This window comes from Rhinatrema bivittatum, chromosome 3 (genome assembly GCF_901001135.1).
Source record: "Rhinatrema bivittatum chromosome 3, aRhiBiv1.1, whole genome shotgun sequence".
In the NCBI taxonomy this organism is placed as follows: domain Eukaryota; kingdom Metazoa; phylum Chordata; class Amphibia; order Gymnophiona; family Rhinatrematidae; genus Rhinatrema; species Rhinatrema bivittatum.
The window spans coordinates 446,820,452-446,843,472 of NC_042617.1; the positions used below are offsets into that span (position 1 = coordinate 446,820,452).

At 44.9% G+C, this 23,021-nt stretch overlaps 1 protein-coding gene across 1 annotated transcript in view; it reads right to left on the reverse strand.

Annotated features, from left to right (window-relative positions):
• Nucleotides 1-18,027, reverse strand: part of ADAM17 (ADAM metallopeptidase domain 17) — a 204,536-nt gene extending 186,509 nt beyond the window's left edge. The window contains 1 exon segment of the mRNA XM_029595847.1: nucleotides 17,770-18,027. Coding sequence (XP_029451707.1) covers nucleotides 17,770-17,878 — 109 coding nt within the window. The 5' untranslated portion in view covers nucleotides 17,879-18,027.
• Nucleotides 18,028-23,021: the final 4,994 nt, after the last annotated feature.

Consider the following 23,021-nt stretch of genomic DNA (forward strand, 5'->3'; position numbering starts at 1 on the left):
TATTAGGTGCTACAACCCAAGAAAGAGATCTAGGTGTCATAGTGGATAACAAATTGAAATCGTCGGTTCAGTGTGCTGCAGCAGTCAAAAAAGCAAACAGAATGTTGGGAATTATTAGAAAGGGAATGGTGAATAAAACGGAAAATGTCATAATGCCTCTGTATCGCTCCATGGTGAGACCGCACCTTGAATACTGTGTACAATTCTGGTCGCCGCATCTCAAAAAAGATATAATTGCGATGGAGAAGGTACAGAGAAGGGCTACCAAAATGATAAGGGGAATGGAACAACTCCCCTATGAGGAAAGACTAAAGAGGTTAGGACTTTTCAGCTTGGAGAAGAGACGACTGAGGGGGGATATGATAGAGGTGTTTAAAATCCTCCTTCGATCAGGATGGTTGTGCGCTTAGAGATAGTGCAGACCATGGCGTCCACTTTTGGGAACCATAAGAGTTCCTTGGAAGTGGGTTTCAAGGGGGTATAGAGCTTCTAAGGCCCGTCCTCCTTTGAAGCTGGCCTCTGGGGCATTCCATTCCAGGTCAATCAGTTGCTGTACGGCCTGCAACATTGGAAAATAGCATGAGGCCTGACGGAGGGACACCAGGACGGGGTTCGTCTTTGGCTTCGCTGTGATACCCATGTCTGGAATGGCCAGCTTCTTCAGTGTGAGAGACACGAGAGCTGGTAACTCGTCTTTGGAGAAGAATCGCAGCATGGTTCGGTATGGTTCCGTCCCTGGAGGGGGATTGCCCCTTCCTCCAGGGAGTCAGTCTTGTCCCCTGAGGTGTCTGTATCACCTATAGGGAGGCTCTTGCCTAGATAGGGCACGTCTCGAAAGGACCGAGAGGTGCTTGGAAGATCTTGTGCTTCAGGTGGAGACTGGGCCTGTGTCGCCGGTGGTACCGATTGCGCCTGGATGAAGGTTTGTAGCCCTTTGAAGAATTCCACCCAGGAAAAGGTTCCTGGGTCCATACTGAATCCTGGCGGGTTTATGGTGGAAGTCCCCGAGGTGCCTTCCTGTGTAGGTGCCGAGTCGGAGATACAGAGGTCCGGAGTATTATCATTAGTGGATCCGGAACCCTCTACTGGCTGTGGGGGGGCCTTGCTTAGGTTCCCCTTGAGCCTCTTCGCACTGCTGGCATAAGGCGGAGGCCACTTCAGGTTGCGCAGCTCTCAGGTGGCAGGCTGGACAGAGGGCTTGTTCCCTGATCTTCTTGGCCGGTGGTGCCATGACTTGTGCGCGTGGAGTGATTTTAAACTCATCTGTGCGCGTTGGTATGCGAGCCGGGAGGCTTAGTTGTGCACTCTGGGTGCGCCGACGATGTGCGTGCGGGATGCGTGCGCAGGCTACCCCTTTGTGTGCCTGGGCGAGATATGCGTGCCGCTGTGCGCAGGGGCCTATTTGTGCGGGCCGCTGTGCGCACGGCCCAGTTGCGCGCGTCGCTGTGCGCAAAAGTTGTTTGTGCGCCTGGCTCGCCGCTGTGCGGGCATACAGCAGTCAAGGAGGGGGGAAATGGCGCAGACGACCATGCGGGCAAGATGGCGACCCCCCCCCCCCCCCGGGAAGGTCTCCACGTGTGTGGACCCTCGCACCGGATCGGGGTCTAGCTCGGATGGAGCTGCTCAACCTGATTTAACAGACGCCGGAAGGGACGATCTGTGTGGCTATTCGAGCCTCGGAGACTGGAGACTTAAAAGAGTTTCTACCTTACCTGGTCTCGGCGTTTCCCGGTCTCGTGCTGGGTGGTCTCCGGCTGGGGGGGGGGGGAGGAGGGAAATACCTTCACCGCCACGCTCAATTCAACACCCGCTGCCTCTAAGCCACCCTGAGGCTAAGTCAACGCCGGGAGCCTGCTACCGGACCGAAGCTTACCTCTGAGGGATCTCGGAAATCACCTCAGGAATTCTCGACTGGGGGAGGGACCCTTAGGTATCACCGCAGGAGAGCGGGGCTAGTCTTCTTGAGGTAAGTTTTCTTTCTTCTTTGTTTTAGAATTACTAACACTATTCTAGTGTGTGGATGTGTCCTTATCTGCTTTAGGAGACGGAGAAATACTGAAGAGCAGAGCTTCCTGCATAGGTGTATGTAGGCTGACATCCGCTTTGAAATCTGACTCAGTCTCCCATCTACTATCAGGAGTACACTATACCATTGGTCCTGAGTCCATCTGACTACATGCTAGGAAAACTTTCTATAGCCACTATAACTTGCTTTAATGTGTATTATACATTAAGGAAAAATGTGTCAGGTGGTTTTGAAAAGCCCTCATATAAAGCACTGCCATCTTTTTGGATGTGTATAAGCCAGGGAGCTGCTGGCTGTGCTGAGGAGTACCAGAAACCTGCATTTGACACCTGGAGATACAACACAAACACAGAAGCAAGGAACTAACAAGCGGGCATCTTTCCTTTCACAAAAATGTATATGTAACTACATCCAACGTGTGGAGAAGCCACCAGAGGCTGCTGCCGTGACGCAGGACTGTCAGTTAATTTCAAAAGTTACTGGACCACTGCTCAGTGGTGATAGGTCCAGGTCTATCTTCACCCCATTGCACCCTTTGTTTTAAGATTTAGAAGAGACATTGGTGGGGTTTTCAGTGCTTTCTTAGTCCTTTTGGCCATGAGCCCTCTCCATGTTCACACAGCCTGTTCTTGAGTCTGGAACACCACACAACATTTTTATAATGAATGTCACGTGACTTGGGACTTTAAAAAGGTTTGAAAATTAACCTATTTCACCCTACTTTCTGAATGGAAAGAAAGCTTAAGAAATCACTGTGTGCATGTCCCAGCCACACCAAATATTCAGGATGTCAGGAGAACGTCAGGACTCAGACAGGATGTTTTTTCATGCACATGCTCTTTTAGATCTGGGTGGAACTTCTTGCTCAACAAAAATATTTAACATTTGAATGCACAGCACTACAAGAAGCAGTGTATCTGTCTTTACACTCCTCCTGCTAAAACTTCATTAAGGAAGCGTGCCCTGTCCACAGCTGGTCCCCCCCTTTGGAACTCCCTCCCTCGGACCTCCGCCAAGAACCCTGCCCCCTGGTTTTTAAAAAGAAGCTGAAAACATGGCTATTCAGCCAGGCCTTCATGGAGAGATAATCCTCCCACTATTACTGCCCGCTAGCTGATTCAGCTCTACCGGTTATGCATCAGCTACTCCAGTATTTCCCATTAGCATTGCATTCCCCTAAGTTCTTTTTGAGGTTTCATCCTATATAGCCCTGTTTATATTATACCTTAGTATTATTTTGAGGTTTCATCCTTTATAGCCCAATGTTTATATTATACCTCAGTATACCTCTATTGTACCTAAATGTTCTTTGTTGCCTTTTTTGTTCATTATATCTCATGTTCTTTGTACCCGCCTCACGGCGATTGTTCAGTTTATATGTAAACCGGCGCGATATGTATTATATACAGGAACTTCTGTCTACAAAAATTAAAAATAAATAAATAATAAATAAATCTCGGCTTGGGATTGCTTGTTCTCCATTTATTGTACCACAACACAAAACAAGCACAAATATTGTTCCCAAATATAAATAAGTAACGCACAAAGGAACAGACAATGTTACGTTACTGTCTCATAGTCCCACTACAGAGCTGGTATTATAACATACTTAATACGCCAATAAATTCTGGCATGACAGCATGTAGTGCAATCATTTACCAGTATCAATCAAGTTACATTTTAAGTAAAAATGTAGAGATGTTTTGCCCAAATGAAAGTCCACAGTGAAAATCTCTTAATTTTTAAATTTTTTTTCTGCCATACAGTTATGCATTCTCCTATCTGACCCTCAGACCCAGAAAACTCCAAGTGTTTCCATTAATGGCACTGCCACAGAAAGAATGCTGTTTGAGATGATTATGTCTATCACATATAACTGCTGTATCTAGAATGGCAACACCTGCTCAGTTTACTCCTACGGTAGTCAGGAGTCGTAGACACTGCTGCTCAGGGAGTGTAATTGAGACCAGAGGTTTTAACTGGTAAGCTGCGACTTGGCACTTCCTGTTCTGCCATCGCCTCTTGCTCTCATCCAGCCCGAGGACCTCTTCAGCAACTGAAATACACATTTCAGCAGTGTTCTTAAATAACATTTTCAGGAGACAAGTCTGCTCCCATAAGGATTTTCTCCCATTGTGTATCCCATGACGTGTTTACTGACATTTCTATATATCAAAACCAAAAACCTTTAGGTACATTAGGCCCTGTCTCTCTGTTATTTATATTATATATAGGATTACTTGGGTTTATACAAGAGGCTTTTTGCAGAAGGGATGTAAGTGTATGTGTTCTTTCATTCCAGGGACAGTGTCATTTCCTCGACTAGATTAGGCCTCCTGACAGTGCGGATACCACAGGGCAGTGGTTGGACTGAGGGTGTAAAAAGTCTGCCACGACTCAAAGCAGACTCCCTTCCAGAACTAGAAGCTGGAGGGCAGCCAGGGAAAGAATTTAGGTGGTAGGTAGTTTTTATTTATTTTATTACAACAGTGACCTCAGTCCCATTTCCCATTTTGCAGGCCACAAATCTGTTTAGACTAAGTCTGTTTGTCAGCATTGCTAGACTGTAATGCTACCCATAAAAGTGAGTTCTTCTTACACACCCCTAAGTGCTCCCATTTTGGATGTCATGCACAGCAAAGCTCACCAAAATCATCTAATTAGAATCACAGCAGCTGAATTTTCAATATTCTGTAGCAATTATACAGTAAATTTGCATTATTTTGCATATATTTGCAATTTAAAGTACTTTGTTAACTTTATAAAAATAAAATGTTCTGCTACTTCAGTGTCCAGTTAATTTGTTTTGGTTTTCTTTTATTACAGGAAAAAGGGATTTTAGGGACTGCAGCTAGTAACATTTTTAGAAAGCTTAGGTGCCAGTCAAAATTCTTAGGAACCAAGAAGAACATTCTTTATATCCATTGCTTGCTTTTTTTTTTTTTAATACTAATTTTTGTTTTTATTTTTTTCTTCCTTTTCGCTTATTTTCTTTTGATATTTTTTGCTTTCCCTTCTAAACCTTTTTCTTCTCCCACATCCTTCCTCTTCTGCAGCCCAATGGTTGCTTCTGACCACTGCAGCCACTGCTCCATAGCCCCTAATTCCTCTTTCTGGCCCCAGCAGCAATTTCTCCTCCTGCCCGTTCCTCCACCTAGCAGCAGGCACCGAATTTTAGGCGCCCAGAAGAATTCTTAGTGTCAGTATAAAGGGAAATGTCATTAGTGATGCTCAATTTCGGCCGGATTTTAAAAGGGTTACGCGCATAGGTTATGCGCGTAACCCTTTTAAAACCACCCTGCGCGCGCCGAGCCTATTTTGCATAGGCTCGGCGGCGCGCGCAAGTCCTGGGGCTTCACAAGGGGAGGCATGTCGAGGGCGTGGTGCCGGCCCAGGGGCGTGGTCGAGGCCTCTGGACCAGCCCCCGGGTCGGGTAATGGCACGCCAGCAGCCCTCTGGCGCCGGCGTAACTTTGCCAACAAAGGTAGGGGGAAGGGTCGAAGGAAAGTTCCCTCCAAGGCCACTCCAATTTCAGAGTGGCCTTGGAGGGAAACGGGCAGCGCGCGCGCAGGGCTCGGCGCGCAAGTTGCAAAATGTGCACCCCCTTGCGCGCGCCGACCCCGGATTTTATAAGATACGCACGATTACGCGCGTATCTTATAAAATCCCGCGTACTTTTGTTCGCGCGTGTAGATTTAGAAAATCTACCCCTCAATGTTTTAGTTGCTTCGGCAAATAGATGTAACAATCCAAAAACAGGAACTTAAGTATGCAGCTCATATTCAAATAATCTCTCTTTCAATACTACCACAAGGAAGTGAATATAGCAACTTATTCCAGCAAACCACACCATGCAGTACCACTGCCCCAAGGGTGGAAACATTTTCTGAAACACTGAGCACCAGTCAAAACATTTTAGGAGTCAAGGAAAAAATTCAATAGTATTTTGGGGTTTTTTTGTCTAAAATTGTTTGCATATTTTGCTCATTTTAAAATTGTATATATTTATTTTTCCCAATTTTGTTTTACTTCTTGCCTTCCTTCTCGCCTCTCTTCACCCCCCCCCCCCCGCCAGCCTCTTCAGCTCTTTTCCTGGCCTGGGTCAGTCACAGAGGCATCTCTTGGCGGCCTGGGCCTGCAGTGTCATCTTTCCTTGGCCCAGGTCAAAGGCGGCAGCATCTCTTCCTTGACTGGACCAGATGCAGCAGCGTCTGCCCCAGGCCTGCAGCAGCAAGAATAGGCGCATCTCTCCAGTCCAATCCTAACCAGAGAGGGTAGGTGACCCGGTGCCTGGGATTTTTCCAGCCCTGCACTACCCAGTAACAGCTGTGAAAATCTGGAAAGTTTAGCCCACCCTATTGTTTACAGAAGTTTGATCATTTGTAATTGTTCTTTGTATCTGTTAACCCTTTAGTTCTTAATTGCTTTAGGGAAGGCCTCCCCCGCCAAATTAGTTTGCTCAATGTGGTATACAAAAGTTAAAAATACAAAAATAAGAATTAAAAACAAAAGCATTAAACATAACAACCACCAAACTTAATAAACCTGACCCGAACACCAAGGAATCGTCTGCAAAGTGAGATTCTCTAACTGTTCAGATCTTAGAAATGCTAGCCATGCAACAACATTAGAACGCTATAAAAGCTAGAAATTCTAATCCAGTCTTCCAACAGAGAAAATGTCAAAGCTTGAATTAGGAGGTCCTGCTACCACAGAGTCAAAAGAACCAGACAGAACATCACTAATAGGCACAAGGACATCACAGCCTAATTATAACAGCAGACGCTAGGATAATGCAACAGCAGCAAAGTAATGATAATTGAGAGTCAGGGCTCGCCAAATATAAATGGAAGTCTATTTCAGTGCAATGCCAGTCACAGAAAGGAGACACAAAGCCCTTTCGCCCACGATAAAAGGGCCTGCATCATCTGGCACCAAAAGATACTAAAATGGCATAACATGTTTGGCTGAGGGCAAAACTGCCGCCCCCCCCAATACAGGCAGCTGATTTCACGATATATCAGACTTCCAAAACCCTATTGAATTTATCCTAAAATATTACACATGTTTTATTTGCAACAGGGCTATTTAGAGTTGTCACCTTAAAGTTATCATGCAGTTTTAGGCACATTCCAATATATAAATGGGGATTCACTTAAAGACCATCACAGCAAGGAATCACCATAGAATCCCATACTTTGGGAAAATTCTTTCACGCTCCTCTCAACCACCCACACACCCAGAAATTTAAGCAATGGGTGATGAAGCAAAAAGGATACATGTATAGCATTCCGTGAGTGAAAAGAATATACAGTTGTACTCTTCAAGTTTACATACCCCTGGCAGAATCTGTAAGATGTGTAGTGGAACATTGAGATAAGTGGTGTTTTATATTCACTCTTCAAAAAAAATGTTGGTATGATAAACAGAGACTGCTTGTATGTGGGATCCTCAATATAGTACAAAAGTTTCTGAATAGATGGTGAACCTCTGAATATGGGGATTTTTAAGTGAAAAAAAGAGAATAATGAATAAAATAAAATACAACTGGACTTGTGAGTAAAAACAGGATGTTTTGTACATTCTGAGTACTTGAAGGTCCTACAAAAATATAAATAAAAATAAATTCAATAACAAGAAGAAAGATATAAGATACTAGCAGTGGAACAGATTAATAAGGACATTGCTGAGAGACATTGTGGACTGTGGTGTTACGTGCTGGTCCTCAGATTACGTTGATTTTGGGCTTTGGTGATTAGATTTAGCATTTTAAGAAAACATGAGTGAACAGAAAACATGGCTGTTAATTTAATTTGAAACACATGCAAAGTATTTTATGCATCAAACAATATTTATTTATTTATTTATTTAAAAGTATTTATATACCGTTTTTCAAAACAAGGTTTTTTTGTCAAAACGGTTTACATTGTAAAATGAAAAATAAAATAAATAGAGTTAAAAATTAAAGATAAAATTAAATAAAATTAAAATACAATAATTGGTATATACCTCATGGTAACAAAAAAAAATCTAAATTAAATAATAAAAAGTAAAAGTGGAGCTGGGCCGTAAAAGATGTTTTATGGAAGGGAAAAAGGTAGGAGAAAATGAATGGGGAGGAGGGAAGGCGTAAGGTGGAAACAGGGTGATGTTAAAGATGTGGAAGAAATTATTAGGTTGCTAAATGTTGATTATTTGACGTAGTGTGTTGTGGATGAATATTAAATGCTAATTGAAATAAATATGTTTTTAGTGTCTTCTTAAATTGTTGGGTATTGGATATTGAACGAAGTAAATTGGGTATCGAGTTCCAAATGGTGGGTCCTGCTACAGAAAATGCTCTTCTTCTAGTAATATCAAGTCTGGCCTGTCGTGGGGAGGAGATGTCTAATAAGTTTTGAGTTAATGATCTTAAATGACGGGTGGGTTTATATATACGGAGTAATGAGCAAAGCCATGTGGAAGATGAGTTATGTAGTAAGCTATGAATAACAGTAAGAACTTTGTATTTTATTCTATATTTTATTGGTAACCAATGTAAGGATTGAAGGATGGGTGTAATATGTTTTCGAATGGGAGTACCTGACAGAATACGAGCAGCACTGTTTTGAACAATTTGCAGAGGATGAATTATAGAATCGGAAAGTCCTAAATAGAGAGCGTTGCAGTAGTCTAGACCAGAGAAGATTAGAGATTGTACAATAGCACAATCATTAAACAATCCATAGCAATAAAGGAAATAAAATTGTCCTGTTCAAAAGTTTGCATACCCTTAGTTCTTAATATTGTGTATTGCCCTCTTTTGCATCAATGACTGCTTGCAGTCTTATGTGAGAGTTGTGAATGAGGTCCTTTATGAGAAATCATGTGTTAAAGCTGCCCATTCCTCTTGGCAAAAGCCTCCAGATCCTGCACATTCTTTGATTGTCTAGCATGAACTGCATGTTTGAGTTCTCCCCAAAATGGCTTAATGATGCTGAGGTCAGGAGACTGTGATGGCCTCTCCAGAACCTTCACTTTCTTCTGCTGCAGCCACTGAAGGTTCACCTTAGCCTTACGTTTCAGATCATTCTCATGTTGGAAAGTCCAAGTGCACCCCATGTGAATCTTCCTGGCTGATGAATGCAAATTATCTTCCAATCTTTTCTGATAAGATGCTGCATTCATCCTGCCATCAATTTTGACTAAATTCCCTGAGCTGCTGTAGCTCACATGTCCCTAAAACAGCAGAGATCCACTTCCATCCTTCATGGTAGGGATGGTGTGCTTCTCTTCATAGGCCTTGCTGACTCCTCTCCAAACATAGCATTTATAGTTGTGTCCATAAAGTTCAATTTTGGTCTCATCACTTCAAATTATTTTGTTCCAGAAGTTTTGAGGCTTCTTTAGGTGCTGTTTGGCATATTGTAAGTGGCCTGTTTTGTGGCGATGGTGCAGCAATGGCTTTTTTTCTGGCAACTCTACCATGCAGCTTATATTTATTCAAGTATCTCCTTATTATGCATGCTGAAACACCCACGCCACTTTGTTTCAGTGAAGCCTGTATTTCATTAGAAGTTGCTTGAGTTTTTCTTTGCATCCAGACAAATGTTCCTGGCAGTTGTTTCTGAAATCTTTCTTGGTCTACTTAACCGTGGCTTGGTATTAACAGAACCCATAATTTTCTTCTTCTTGGCGTTTTCAAATAGGAAAATTGGTTCTTACCTGCTAATTTTCATTCCTGTAGAACCACAGATCAGTCCAGACTGCTGGGCTTTGCCTCCCTTCCAGCAGATGGAGACAGGGAAAAACTTTGAGAGCACCCCCTCTTAGTCCAGTGTACAACCTGCATCCTATTACCAAAGCAGTAACAACATTTCAAGGCAAGAACAAGAAAGAAATAACCCCTCTATGTACATCATGAAACTGTGAGATTGTGAAAAGGATACAGAGAAACCTGTACCCCTAAATAATCTGCAGTGACAGGGTTCAAAAAGGATAATGGAAGACAAGTGGACTCTCACGTAACACCTTGTCCCTTCCCACGGGCGGGCATCTGGACTGATCCGTGGTACTACAGGAATGAAAATTAGAAGGTAAGAACCAAATTTTCCTTTCCCTGTATGTACCGGATCAGTCCAGACTGCTGGGATGTAATAAAGCTTCCCTAACTGGGATGGGACCTCGAGAGTCCAGCTCGAATGACGCTGCTTCTGAAATCATCAGCGCCAGGGGCCTGCACGTCCAAACGATAGTGTCTGCAAAGGTACTCAAGGACTTCCACGTTGCTGCCCTACAAATCAACTGCAGCGAAACCAGCCGACACTCAGCCCAGGAAGCCACCTGAGATTGGATTTAGTGGGCTTTCAAGTCATCAGGAACAGTCCGTCCATGACAAATGTAAGTGGAAGCAATGGCCTCTGTCAGCCAAAGGGCAATGGTTGCTTTAGATGCCTTATGACCCTTTTTAGCACCACGCCATAAAATAGAAAGATGATCCGAAACCTGAAAAGCATTAGTGACCTCAAGATAGCGCAAGAGAGTTCTTCGGACGTCCAGAGACCTTAACTCCTTGGCATGAGGCGACTCCGGCTCTCTGAGGGAAAGTTGTTCCACCCATTGATTCAAGTGAAAGGCTGAAACAACTTTCGGAAGGAAGGAGGGAACCGTTCGAAGAGAAACCCCAGAGTCCGAAAATTGCAAATACGGCTCCCAGCAAGATAGAGCTTGAAGCTCAGATACCCTCCGAGCTAAGCATATTGCCACCAAAAACACTACCTTCAAAAGTTAAATCTTTCAAGTTGGCCTTCTTCAGGGGTTCAAAAGGATCACAACACAACACCCTGAGGACCAAATTAAGATTCCAGGACGGGCAGACAGGACGAGCCGGAGGATTCAAATGCTTCGCTCCACGGAGGAAACGCACGACATTGGGGTGGGCCGCTAGGGATGACCCAAAACGTTTTCCTCTCAAACTCCCTAAGGCTGCCACTTGTACCCTGAGGGAATTGAATAAGCCTTTACTGAGATTACGCCAGATTATGAGCCACAAAGGACTGGAGGGGGAGATCCCCTTTCGCAGCACCACGACTCAAACACTTTCCAGACCCTGACATAGGTCAAGGAAGTGGAAGGTTTCTGGGCTCGAAGAAGAGTGGCAATCGCATCCTCTGGATACCCTCTCTTCCTCAATCGCCGCCTTTCAAAAGCCATGCCGCTAGATAAAAGTGATTGGCCTGATCGAAAAATAAAGGGGCCTTGACGAAGCAGGTTCGGAAGATGATTGAGACGTAAGGGTCAGTTCAGAGCGAGATTGATCAGGTCTCCGAACCAGGGTCTTCGAGGCCACTCTGGAGCCACTAGAATCACCTTCCCCGATGAATCTCTATTCTTCGTAGAACCTTGCCTATTAGAGGCCACAGAGGGAACACATACAGGAGAACATTGTGTGGCCAGGGGAGTACCAGGGCATCGACCCCTTCTTCTCAACTGAAGAAACATGGAGCCTTGGCATTCATTCGAGTCACCATCAAATCCAGATGAGGAGCACCTCCATCTGTGCAAGATGAGTGACATGGCATCTAGGGAGAGCTCCCACTTCCAGGGATCTAGTCTTTGATGGCTCAGAAAGTCTGCTTGCACACTGCTTGAGACACCACTAACAAGTCCAGATGTTTCTCTGCTCAGGTCAATCACTAGCTCTGCTTCCAATGCCACCTGGTGACTTCTGGTTCCTCCCTGGCAGTTGATATAGGCTGTCATTGCATTGTCTGACAGTACCCACACCCGCAAGCCGTCACCAGGCCGAAAGGCAGGCCACAGAACTGGAAATGCTGACAGAGTATCATGAAGTGGAGATATCGCTGGTGATCCCTGCGGATCACGATGAGGAGGTACGCTTCCGTCAGATCCAAAGAAGCCAGGAACCTCCTGTTGCAAACAGCCGCAATGACTGATCACAGGGTTTCCATTCGAAAACTTGTGACCCGCAGGGTCCGGTTCACCTTCTTCAGGTCCAGAATGGAACGGTAAGATTCTTCCTTTCTGGGTATGACGAAATAAATGGAATAATGTCTTGTTCCTTGCTCCTCCTGAGGCACTGAAATAATGGCCCCCAGGCCTTGCAACTGCTGAAGGGTCTGTCGAACCACTTGAGTCTTTAAGTGGGAGCCTCAGAGGGAGTCCATAAACAAGTCTCGCAGAGATCGAGCAAATTCTAAAGTGCAGCTATGTTCTATGATTCTTAGAACCCATTGGTCTGAAGTTATCTTGACCCATTCCCCGTAAAAACAGAACAACCGTCCTCCAATCCGTGGAATGTGGGAATGGGTTGGCCATCTCTCATTGTGAGGACTTGGAACCAAGGGACCCCTGACTGGACCCCTCTCAGCCCAGTCTGCGACCGCGGAAGGACTGAGACCAGGACTGGGACCTTCCCGCAGTGGGCCTCTGGCCTGCTGCAGGAGCTAGACTCTGGCAGAAGTGCTGCTGCCGTCAGAAACTAGAGTGAGTTGGGAGAAAACTCCTGGTGCTCTTGGGCTTATCTTCCGGCAGCTTGTCTACTTTATTGTCCCCTAGGTACTTAATTAGCTGTTCCAGGTCCTCACTGAAGAGAAGCTTGACCTTGAAAGGCAGTGCACTAAGCTGGGCTTTCGAAGGAACATCAGCCGCCCAGTTACGCAACCACAAGAGCCTCCTCGCCGACACCGCCGAGGCCATGGTCCTAGAGGAGGTGTGCAGAAGATCATTCAAAGCGTCTGCTCCATAGGCTGCTGCCGCTTCCAAATGCTCTGCCTGGGCCGCTTCCTGAAGTGGTAGGTCCCTGGCACTCAGCAGTTGTTGAACCCACCTCAGGCTCGCTCGAAGCACGAAGCTACTGTAAACGGATGCCCAAATACAGAGGGCCGACACCTTAAAGATCCTCTTGAGAAGCACTTCGAGTTCCTATCCTGCAGGTCCTGCCGCAGCCCCTGTGACCGGATGGTGGTATGCTTCGTGACCGCTGTCACCGAAGTATCCATTTTAAAGCACCTTCAAGAGCTCCAAAACCTCCTCTGGTAAGGGGTAGAGCTTGTCCATGGCCCAGCCCACTCTGAGCCCCATCTCCGGAGTATCCCCATTCATCAGCTGTTGGACCATCAGGTGAAGAGAAAAGGTCTTGGCCAGGCCTCGCAACCTTGCAAGGACCGGGTCCACCGTGCCCTGTGACAGGTTCTTCTGGGGAACTGGCACACCTAGCTCCGCCAGGACATGCGGTATCAGAGGCTCCAATTCGTCCCTCATAAACAAATAGTACGACTTTGGGATCATCCCCATCCAAAGGAGAGGACCTGTTCAGTTCGTCATCCGGATCCGCCCCTGTAAAGACAGGAGGAGCTGAGGATGAGTCCTGTCCCAAGGATCCCAGGAGGTCAGGGTCTGCCGGGGGACGTTCACTGACATCGCCCCAAGGCGGGGGCCCGGACTCTCTGAATTTGGATAGCCCCCTGCTGGTCCGCCCACCTAGGAACCTTCCTGAGCGGTTCCTCGACCAACCTGCTCTTAAGAGACTTGTCCAGAAGAGACTAACTAGCTAAATATGCTTTGTGCATTAAAAGCACAAAGTCAACTGAAAAACTGGCCAGGCCCCTCACATCCCGCACCACGGGATCGGGCTCATCTTCAGAGTCATCATGAAGGGAGTCCTGAGGATCCTCAGGACTTGCGGGCAACCAGCAACAAATCAGGTGGGAGATCCCCTCCCCCACTGCCCTCTCTTTCGCAGCCGTGAAAGATTTCAAGATGGCCGCCGAGCTCCGAAGCAGCGGGTCTTTTTCCTGTGCTGCGAGACTTTCCCATTATAGCCCCCACCGCTCCGGAAGAACCCTCCATGCCGGGGAGGCACTGGGTACAAATGCCTGCGCGGGAAAGCCTCGAAGATTGCTCCCCGCAGGCGGAGCAAGCCCGATCGCGCGGCATGGTCAAGAGAAGCGTGGGGGGGGGGGGGGGGGCGCCAAGTACCGAGAGCCGACACGGAGAGACCCGGGAGCCAAAAACACAAGGGAAACCGCACCGCCTTACCTCACACAACCCTGCCACTGAGGCCAACACGTTCCTTGATTTTTTTTTTTTTTAAACAAAACTTTACCAACAAGGGCTATGGGCTCTCCAGATCCAAAAAGGGTGGGGTGGGGGGGGGATTGACTGGACCATCGGTAATCACCCCCTGCACCCAAGAAAGGGGAGCAAACAGGGCCACCAACCCCCGCTCTGGCTATGCTAGCTACCAGGGGGGGATGGTCACACCGGAACCTGCCAACCCCCTCGGAGGCTCAAAGTCTTGCTTGCCCTGCCTGCACTGTAATATTAAAGCAAAAAGGCAGATGCTGCAGGTGCAGATTCTCTCTCTTGTCCTGCTGTTTCTTTAAGTGAGAGAAGATAGTCAGAACCACAGGTTATGCCACCTCCATCTGCTGGAGACAGAGAAATATTGAGAGGATGCAGGCTGTACACCGGACTAAGAGGGGGGTGTGCTTTCAAAGTTTTTCTCTGTCTCCACCTGCTGGAAGGGAGGCAAAACTCAGCAGTCTGGACTGATCCGGGTATATATAGGGAACTTTGGATATCTTTTTATATCCTTTTCCTAATTTATAAAGTTGAGTTACTTTTACTTGCAGACCCTTTGACAGTTCTTTTGCTTTCCCCATGCTTTAGTAACCACCAAAGTCAGTGCAGTCCTGGATGAAATGCACAAGGTTTTCTCTTCATTGTCATGGGATGGATGGACGTGCCTATATTCAATTAAATCTGCTGAATAGCAGGTCTAAAGTTATCCAGATATAACTTAAAGGTATACAATTAGATTGTAAGCCCTTTGGGGATAGGAAAATACCTATACTACCTAATGTAATCCGCTTTGATGTACACCTTGAAGTGCTGAAAAGTGGAATATAAAAATCTAAATAAAAATAAATAAATCTCAACTTGTGTATGTCAACTTGAGTGTATATTATCAGTCCAAACATTCAAGGGTATGTAAACTTTGGAACAGGACCATTTTAATTTTTCCTTTATTGCTATGGATTGTTTAATAATTGTGTTATTCTGTGAAGCATAATAGTTTAATTTGAAATGCATTAAAAATAACAGATGTGTTTTGCTGATCATTCATGGTTTCATAAAATGATAGATAAGAAAAAGCAAATAAAGTTTCTGGTCATTTAATTCAAAGGAAGTGTAATCGCTATACTTATATGTACAAAATAGTAATGTTTGTAGGCCCGACACTACGCCAGCTAATCACGTTCTTATAGGTTAAATTGTCAGAGAGGTACACTTTTACATTTTTTTTTAGATATATGCACATAAAAAAGTCAACACTAAATTTAGACCATGGAGTATGCCCAAGCCTAAGACGTTCAAAGTGAGCACAATCACCCTTATATTAAAGCAGTACTTAGCTTGTATATCCAAAGTGGAAGTGTCCCCTGAAACAAACTATTTTTGTAACAAGGATCTTTTTGTTCTCTCACCCTAGCTTGATGGACTCTATACAGGGTACCATCAAGCTAAGGTGAGATAACAGTACAAAGTTTCATCTTTGAGAGGCTTTCCTCACTCCAAATGAAATCTAATCTTCACAGAAGTGTACTGTGCTGTTCATACGTCTCACTCTGCATGATGAACTGGCCCCTAAACCACCACCAACACACCTCGAAGCTATTAAATGACCTTCCTATAGTCATATAAATACTTGCATACTGTGAAGGCCTCCCCAAAGGCTCTCTCTCTCTACTCCACTCCTCTCCCCTATCAAGCCCAGAAATGGCCGAAATGCAATTCTAAAAATGTATTACGAATTACGTTATGGCCATTTTGGGCATATTGCACAGCATAACGCCAAGAAAAAGGTGTAGTTATTTCCGGCATTAAAACCGTTCAATAGCATGTGTTATGCTATCGCACGGTGCGATAATGCCCCTCATTTTCATAATTCCCTCCCAAACTCCTCCCTAATCCCGCCCCTTCACATTTGCGCTGTGCGATAGTATTATCGAATGCGTTCTGGCATTAACGCATGATTGCATGCCTTAATTAATTAATGAATATATTTAATTCTTTTCTATACCGGTATTAGTGGTTACATCATACCGGTTTACATCTGAACTGAAGGTAGAAAGTACATCAAACAGGGACAAGGGATGGGACTGTAAGGAACAGGAGAGAAAGGTAGTCGGAAAATGGCAAATAAGAGGTCAGAATAAATAGATAAGTTAAACAGAGTAACATAACTTAAATCAGTTCAAGTTTGTAGATGTGGCAATGAGGGTGAAGTGAATTGCCCAAGGTCACAAGGAACAGCAAGATTTGATTTCCCTTGTTCATAACCCAGTGATGCTTAAACCAATTCTATGCCCCCCCCAGCATAAGATTTATGGGCATTCACATATTTCTCATGCATATTCATTAGTGATATCATGAAAATTCAACTGGTTGGGGACTGTAGGACCAGTCTGAGCACCCTTGCTCTAACACTAGGCTGCTCCTCCACTCCAGACTTAAATAGTGCTCACACATTTGAATAATTACCACTTGCTCTGCTAGAGAACTACTACAATCAAGCTTGAGAACACTAGGAAGGCACTTTCCTAGTCTTGAGTTTTACACTTTGCTTCCTGCCAATTCAGAGATGGTCCCACTCCCCTGGCACTAGAGGGACCCTATAGCTGGCTAGTTTGGGCTCTAATCTGGCAGGAATTTGGTACCTCAGTAAGTCACTCTCCTACCAAATTTCAGGCAAGTCCATCCAAAGAAAAAGGACTTCCAACAGATATGTACAGACAGACATGGCAACAGGCACATTACATGGATGAAATGTGCCTACAAAAAGTGCATGCACATGCTTGCCCAGCTTAGCATTTGCCACTCACACTGGATTTAACACTGAATTCTAGGCATTAATGGACCATTTCCTCATTTAGGGTGCCGTAAACGTTTTAATGTAGCCTTTTCTTTATACTTGTATCTTCTTCACATGAATCTGCTGCTTTTCTCATACAACTTTTAAAACTTCTGCATCAACTGTGAATGTTAAGACGCACACGTTTTTATGAAGCAGTTCCTTTCTACTACTTCTATGATTTATAACCGCTAGGGAAGGCTATTACCTTTAGAAGTGCTTTTTCTGTTCAACAGTTTATGATATGAAGAAATCCGATTAATGATAATCTACGACTTGTATAATTACACTTTTATCACTCACATACTGAATCTTAAATGTTTTTGTACTAAAAAAAAGAATGTATGCTTCTATAATTCATCAACACGTCATTTTATATGTAATTTATCCCTTATACATGAGACTTGATATTTGTCTATGATCTCTATTTTCATTGCATCTAACACCCGAAATTAAAACATTGCCTTCCACGATCCTTTTGATGTTTCCTACATCATACATAACCGGCTCTTTTTTTTCTTGCTTTATTCTCTATCACAGGGCAGATGCCTCCGTTGTCTCTCCAACATTCCTGACATTAGGAACATTTTATGCATTTAACATCGAGCAGCGATCTGGTACATAGCCAATCCCATCCAAACGTATTTATATTTTGCTTTTCCGAAATGCTGAAAGATGTTAACAACAACATAGTAAAGATACAGAACAGCCATATTTTCGCCCACTCTTCCCCCTAACGGGGGAATTTTTCGGCCCAGTGCCACGGAAAACCTTAGCGAGTGACTCTCGCACCATTGACCACAAGGGGCCCGACCCTCCTTCTTACCTTCCTTGGGACGCGCTCCGGGATCGCCGGCTGCTGGGGGCCGCGATCCGCGTACCCTGGAGAGTTGAAAACATAACAGCAGCCAGAGCAGGGGCCCGCGCGGCCGCATGACTTAGACCCTCTCCTGCCTCTTCCCCTGGAGCAGTTGCTCGGTGTCCTCCCCAACCCCTGTCCAGTAACAATAAGAGAAACAGCCGACAGAATCGAGACCTCCGGTCCCTACTCCCGCGGCCGCCCACATGCGGAAGCGGGCGAGACTGACAACCAGCGAGACGTCAACCGCGTGTGACGGGAGAAAGCCACAGCGCCACCTTGCGGTGACGGCTCAGCGGCAGTGGCGCCCCCAGCGGAATCCGAGCTAGGGGCGCCGTAGGGACTCAAGCGACATCTGTGGACGGGGCTTCGCTTGATCCCGTCCTTGAGGGAAGGAAGTGTGCTCTGATTTTCTGTGGGCCGTAGTACGTGGTGGTAGCATTTGCTGTGGGAATTCAGTTTTCTTCCATCTTCATCTGTCTCCTCCAACAAGATTATTTATGGGTATAACAAACGTGAACCTCTATGTTTGCCAAAAAAGTATGTAAGGAATTAAGGACCCATTGGAAAGCTTACTAAGCATAGCGACCCCTTACAAGGACATCTTGTGGCATGGAGGAAGATGGTATGGCAGAAGGGAAATAAGCAATCAAAAATTCTCATTAAACAGACCTGAAACCAACTGTGTCAGCAAGCCAGGCATTCTTTCAGGGCCCGTGGATGTGCGCTAGTAAAATGTAACAAAGTGTTAAAACTAAAGCGGTATAATGAAGTGGAAAAACCCTTCTCGGTCTTGTAAATCCAAATGTCCAAAAAAGATATTTGACGATTATGTAAGTTAGCAGTGGATTCTAAATGGTGTTTTAAAGAATTCAACCAGTCCAAAAAAAAAATCAAAAAAAGATCTCGTTCTCTGCCATAATAAAAAAAAAAAAAAAAAAAAGTCGTGAATGAACTGTTTCTATAGCAGAACCTGAGATTGGAAAGGATGATGATGAACAAGCCACTGTGCTTCAAAAGCACCCATGTAAAGATTTGCACAGAGGCATAGTGGTCCCCATAGCTTATCCAAAAATCTGTTTAGTTGATAAAAAATATATATATATTTGTGAAGATGATCTCATGAGAAAATCTGTTGGTATTCTATGTGGCAGTGGACGCTATTCAAGCATATCAGTGGCTACTACAATGGCTTCCTGTTGTGGTATACTTGAATAAAGTGATTCTACATCAAGCGTAGCCAAAAATACATTGTTGGTATCCACCTCTAGTTGTTCCAGAAAAAACAGTTATTTCTTGAGAGTCCCATATTTCCGATTGTAGAAGAGGGATGAAAGGAGCAAGAAAAAAAATCGTTAACAGATTTGTGGAACACCTATGGAGGCCACTATAGCCTCCGATATGGTTTTCTCCATCTTGATGAACTGAAACATTTTGTCCTTGGGGAAAAAAGTGGCATTGGTCCGCTGTAGATAAATACTTTTAAACTTTACTATTGGATGCTTTATTAAATTAGTTTATTTTAATTTCACAAACAACAGGCTACTTATTCCTGAATGATTTGACGTTATAATATAGTTCCTGAAAAAGCATTTTGCGAATCACCGGCTGTCTTGGGCTTGTTTGATTTAACACACAATAAGACCTGTTGTTCATGCATTTCTATTTTTTAATATGTAACTAAAATTTATTTTAAAAATATATTTTCAGTCCTGAGGTAGATGAATGAACAGACTGGGTGTGGCCCATGCAAAGTAGGGCAAATCAATGGCTTGCTGACATCTTTGGTTTATTGTGCAGGACTGTTTATTGAGAATTTTTGCTTGTTTGTATCCCTTTTGTTTTGAGATTCATTGATTGGGAATCATTGGTTCTTTTTGGTTGGAAGATGGTAAGATCTATCTCCTATATGGGACATGGCTACAATGACCCAGGGGCTCTGCAAATCTATGGCTCCAGAGTGTTGTAATTATGTGTGTTTGTGGATCCTTGGGTGCTGTGGAGGTGACCACGCCCATGGGGAGGAGTCCCATGAGGAGCCACAGCACTGGGCTAGACTCGTATTACACAAACACAAGAGTTCTTTTATTAAACAACTTGAAGAGAACCACCAGAGGTGGCAGTAGTGAGGCAGTCTAGTAGTTGCAGTCTCAGGGACCTCGGCAGAGGGAGCCCTTCTCTCCATGATGACGTCAGGAGGTTCCGCAGCAGGTCTCCCAGCGAGGAGATACTGTGGATGAGATAGACAGAGTTAGAGTACTCACTAGGTGTTTTCTGTTGATACAAGCTAAGACATTACCTATACGCGGATGATATTCAAATCCTCATCCCTATAGAAGATTCCATATACAAAGCCATATCATTCTGGAATAAATGTCTGTCAGCTATCAACAATCTACTCACCAGCCTCAACTTGGTTCTAAATAAAAACAAAACTGAAATCCTCATTATAACTCTGGAAAACTATACCCCTTCCTCACATTCTAACACTAATCAACATCCGGTCACCACAGGGCTCTCCACCACACAACAAGTTAGAGATCTGGGAGTCATCATAGACAACAGACTCAGTCTCAACAAATTCGTCAACAACACAACAAAAGAATGTTTCTTTAAACTTCAAACATTAAAGAAACTCAAACCTCTCCTCCTATACAGAGACTTCCGCATGGTTTTACAAGCCATCATACTCCCAAAGCTGGATTATTGTAACTCTCTCCTCCTAGGCCTTCCAGCATGCACCATCAAACCACTTCAGATGGTCCTGAACGCCTCTGCAAGAATTCTATCAAATGCCAAAAAGAGAGATCATATCACCCCAATTCTCCACCATCTCCACTGGCTTCCAATTAAATACAGGATCCAGTTCAAGTCTTTAATGATGATACATAAGGCCTTACACAACATCGCACCTCTCAACCTAACATTCCAAATTCAATTACACACATCTGTGAAACCAACCAGAAGCGCCTATCAGAACAGACTAATCACACAACCTGTGAAATCCGTTCTGAGGAAACGTGCATTATCCACAGCAGGCCCTTCACTTTGGAACTCGCTCCCTCCAGACCTTCGTTTAGAACCATGCCACTCTACATTTAAAGGGAAACTTAAGACTTGGCTTTTCAAACAAGCTTTCCCCTAGAGCCAAGAACACGAAGAAAAGTCTTTTCAAGCCCACAACGAGTTATTCAGATCTATTTTTTTCTTCCTTTGTTAATCAGAAATTTACACATGCTGACTTCAATGTAAAACTTATTACTTTGTTTTTGTTCAATGTAAAACTTCTTTTATTCTGTTCTATGTAAACCGCTATTTGTAGCGATAGTTACTGTTCTTTGTGAACCGGGGTGATATGTATATTATACAGGAACCTCCGGTATATAAATTAATTTAAATAAATAAATAAATATGTGGTTCCACCAGGTCTGTTGTAGAAAGTACAGGCACCGAGGCAGAGAGAGCAGGCTCTTGAGGAGCGAATACCTATTCCCTGTAAGGCACCTGAAATAAAGCAGAGGGCCCCTGAGGAGCAGGTACCCAGGTTAGCATAACCCCAAAGGGCAGAGAGAGAGAGCTTCCTGCGGCAGCACGGAAGCGGTAGAGTAGCACAGACAGGAACGGATTCGAGTCCTTGCTAACTCGGGGAGCTAGCAAATGCATGAAAGTAATATACCCGGATGGTGTGACGTCAGCATGAGGGAACGACCTCAAGGTTCGCACCAAGGGTGGTACAAAGACATGGGTTGCGCTGGCTGCATCACCACTCCAAGGGCTACCCCTGTCTGCTGCCCTTCCTTTTTATTTCTATTAAGACATTTCTTTATTGAGTTTAGCCATTGTATAAGAATAAAACAGAAAACAAAACAAGGAGTCTACATTTTTGTATATAGTTTAAACCTCCAAATCGCAATCCTGACAGTCCTCAATTGCCCATTTCTTAGCGTCCAAACAGATGAATCCAGAACCAGTGGGTTATGCACCTCTATCAGCAGATGGAGATGGAGCAAAGCTGACATCATAGTATATATACCCCTGCAGTGACATCAGCCCACCAGTATTCTCCATCTCCATTAGTGGGTGGACATGCATTTCCCTACTGGGGATTGCTTCAGGTTTTTAGAAGGAGAAAGATAAGGAAATTTAATTCGCCCCGCTCTCCAGCAGTGATACCAAATGTTTTCCCGTAGATAAGCAGCATGAATTAGCCATGCTGTCTGGGACGTCCTCTGGGCGGCTAGGTGGCAGAGCTCTTTTAGAATACTGAGTCTTTCAGTGTAGTGTGCCTGCTTGGATCCTCCCCCGCTTCCCCCATCCTCCTCAGTCTGTTTTTTTCCACGCGCCTTACTGCACGCGGAGCTCTTCTCCTCAGCCGAACGCTTCTCTGAAGTAAAAAAAAAAAAGTGAAGAAGAAGAAGAAAAGGAAAAGTGTTAGTTTTTCTTTGCTTCCTCCATTTTCTACCTTCTTCGAGGACATGCGGCCACCAGGCTTCAAATTTTGCCAATGTGGCAAAATCATGTCAGTGACCGACGGGCATACCAAATGTTTCATATGCCTCGGACTGGATCACGACCAGGCGGCCTGCAGGGACTGCAGACGTATGTCCCTCTGAGCCCAGCGACAGAGGGCCACCAGAATCGCAAAACTTCGTGAAGCGGCATCGGGCTCGATTGGCCCTTCTGAACTCGGTCCTCCCCATGGCCCCTTGGGCCTCCAAAGAGTTGACGCATTGCAGAGCCTTTTCGGTAGGGCCTCCCAGTTCGTCCAGGCCGGCGCCGAAGCAAGCACTAATGGCGCCGACACGCGATGCAGGAAACGTGTCGACAGCACCGAAGACACCATCTGTGCCGAGTAGTATCAGGGCCCTGACGCATCACTGACACGTCCGACGCAGGGAGCCAACCACATGCTTCAGGATTGAAGCATAAGCACAAGACATCGAAGCAAGTCGGCGCCGACGCTATCAACACAACCTGTCACAAAGACCCCCAAGAAACACTCTTCAGGGCACAAAAGACCCAGAGAACCTTCCCCACTCCTAGTAGTGGATTCAGACGTGGGACCTTCTTCACCAGCCGCCTCTCATAGTTCCTTGGCCTCATCCAGGGTCTACTCTAGCCTGTCCACTGCCTCACAACACAAAATGAGTTCAGGCCTTCAAGAACCTTTACAGAAGAGGCACAAGCAGCCTCCTACGATCCCTCCTTCACCCAGAGGT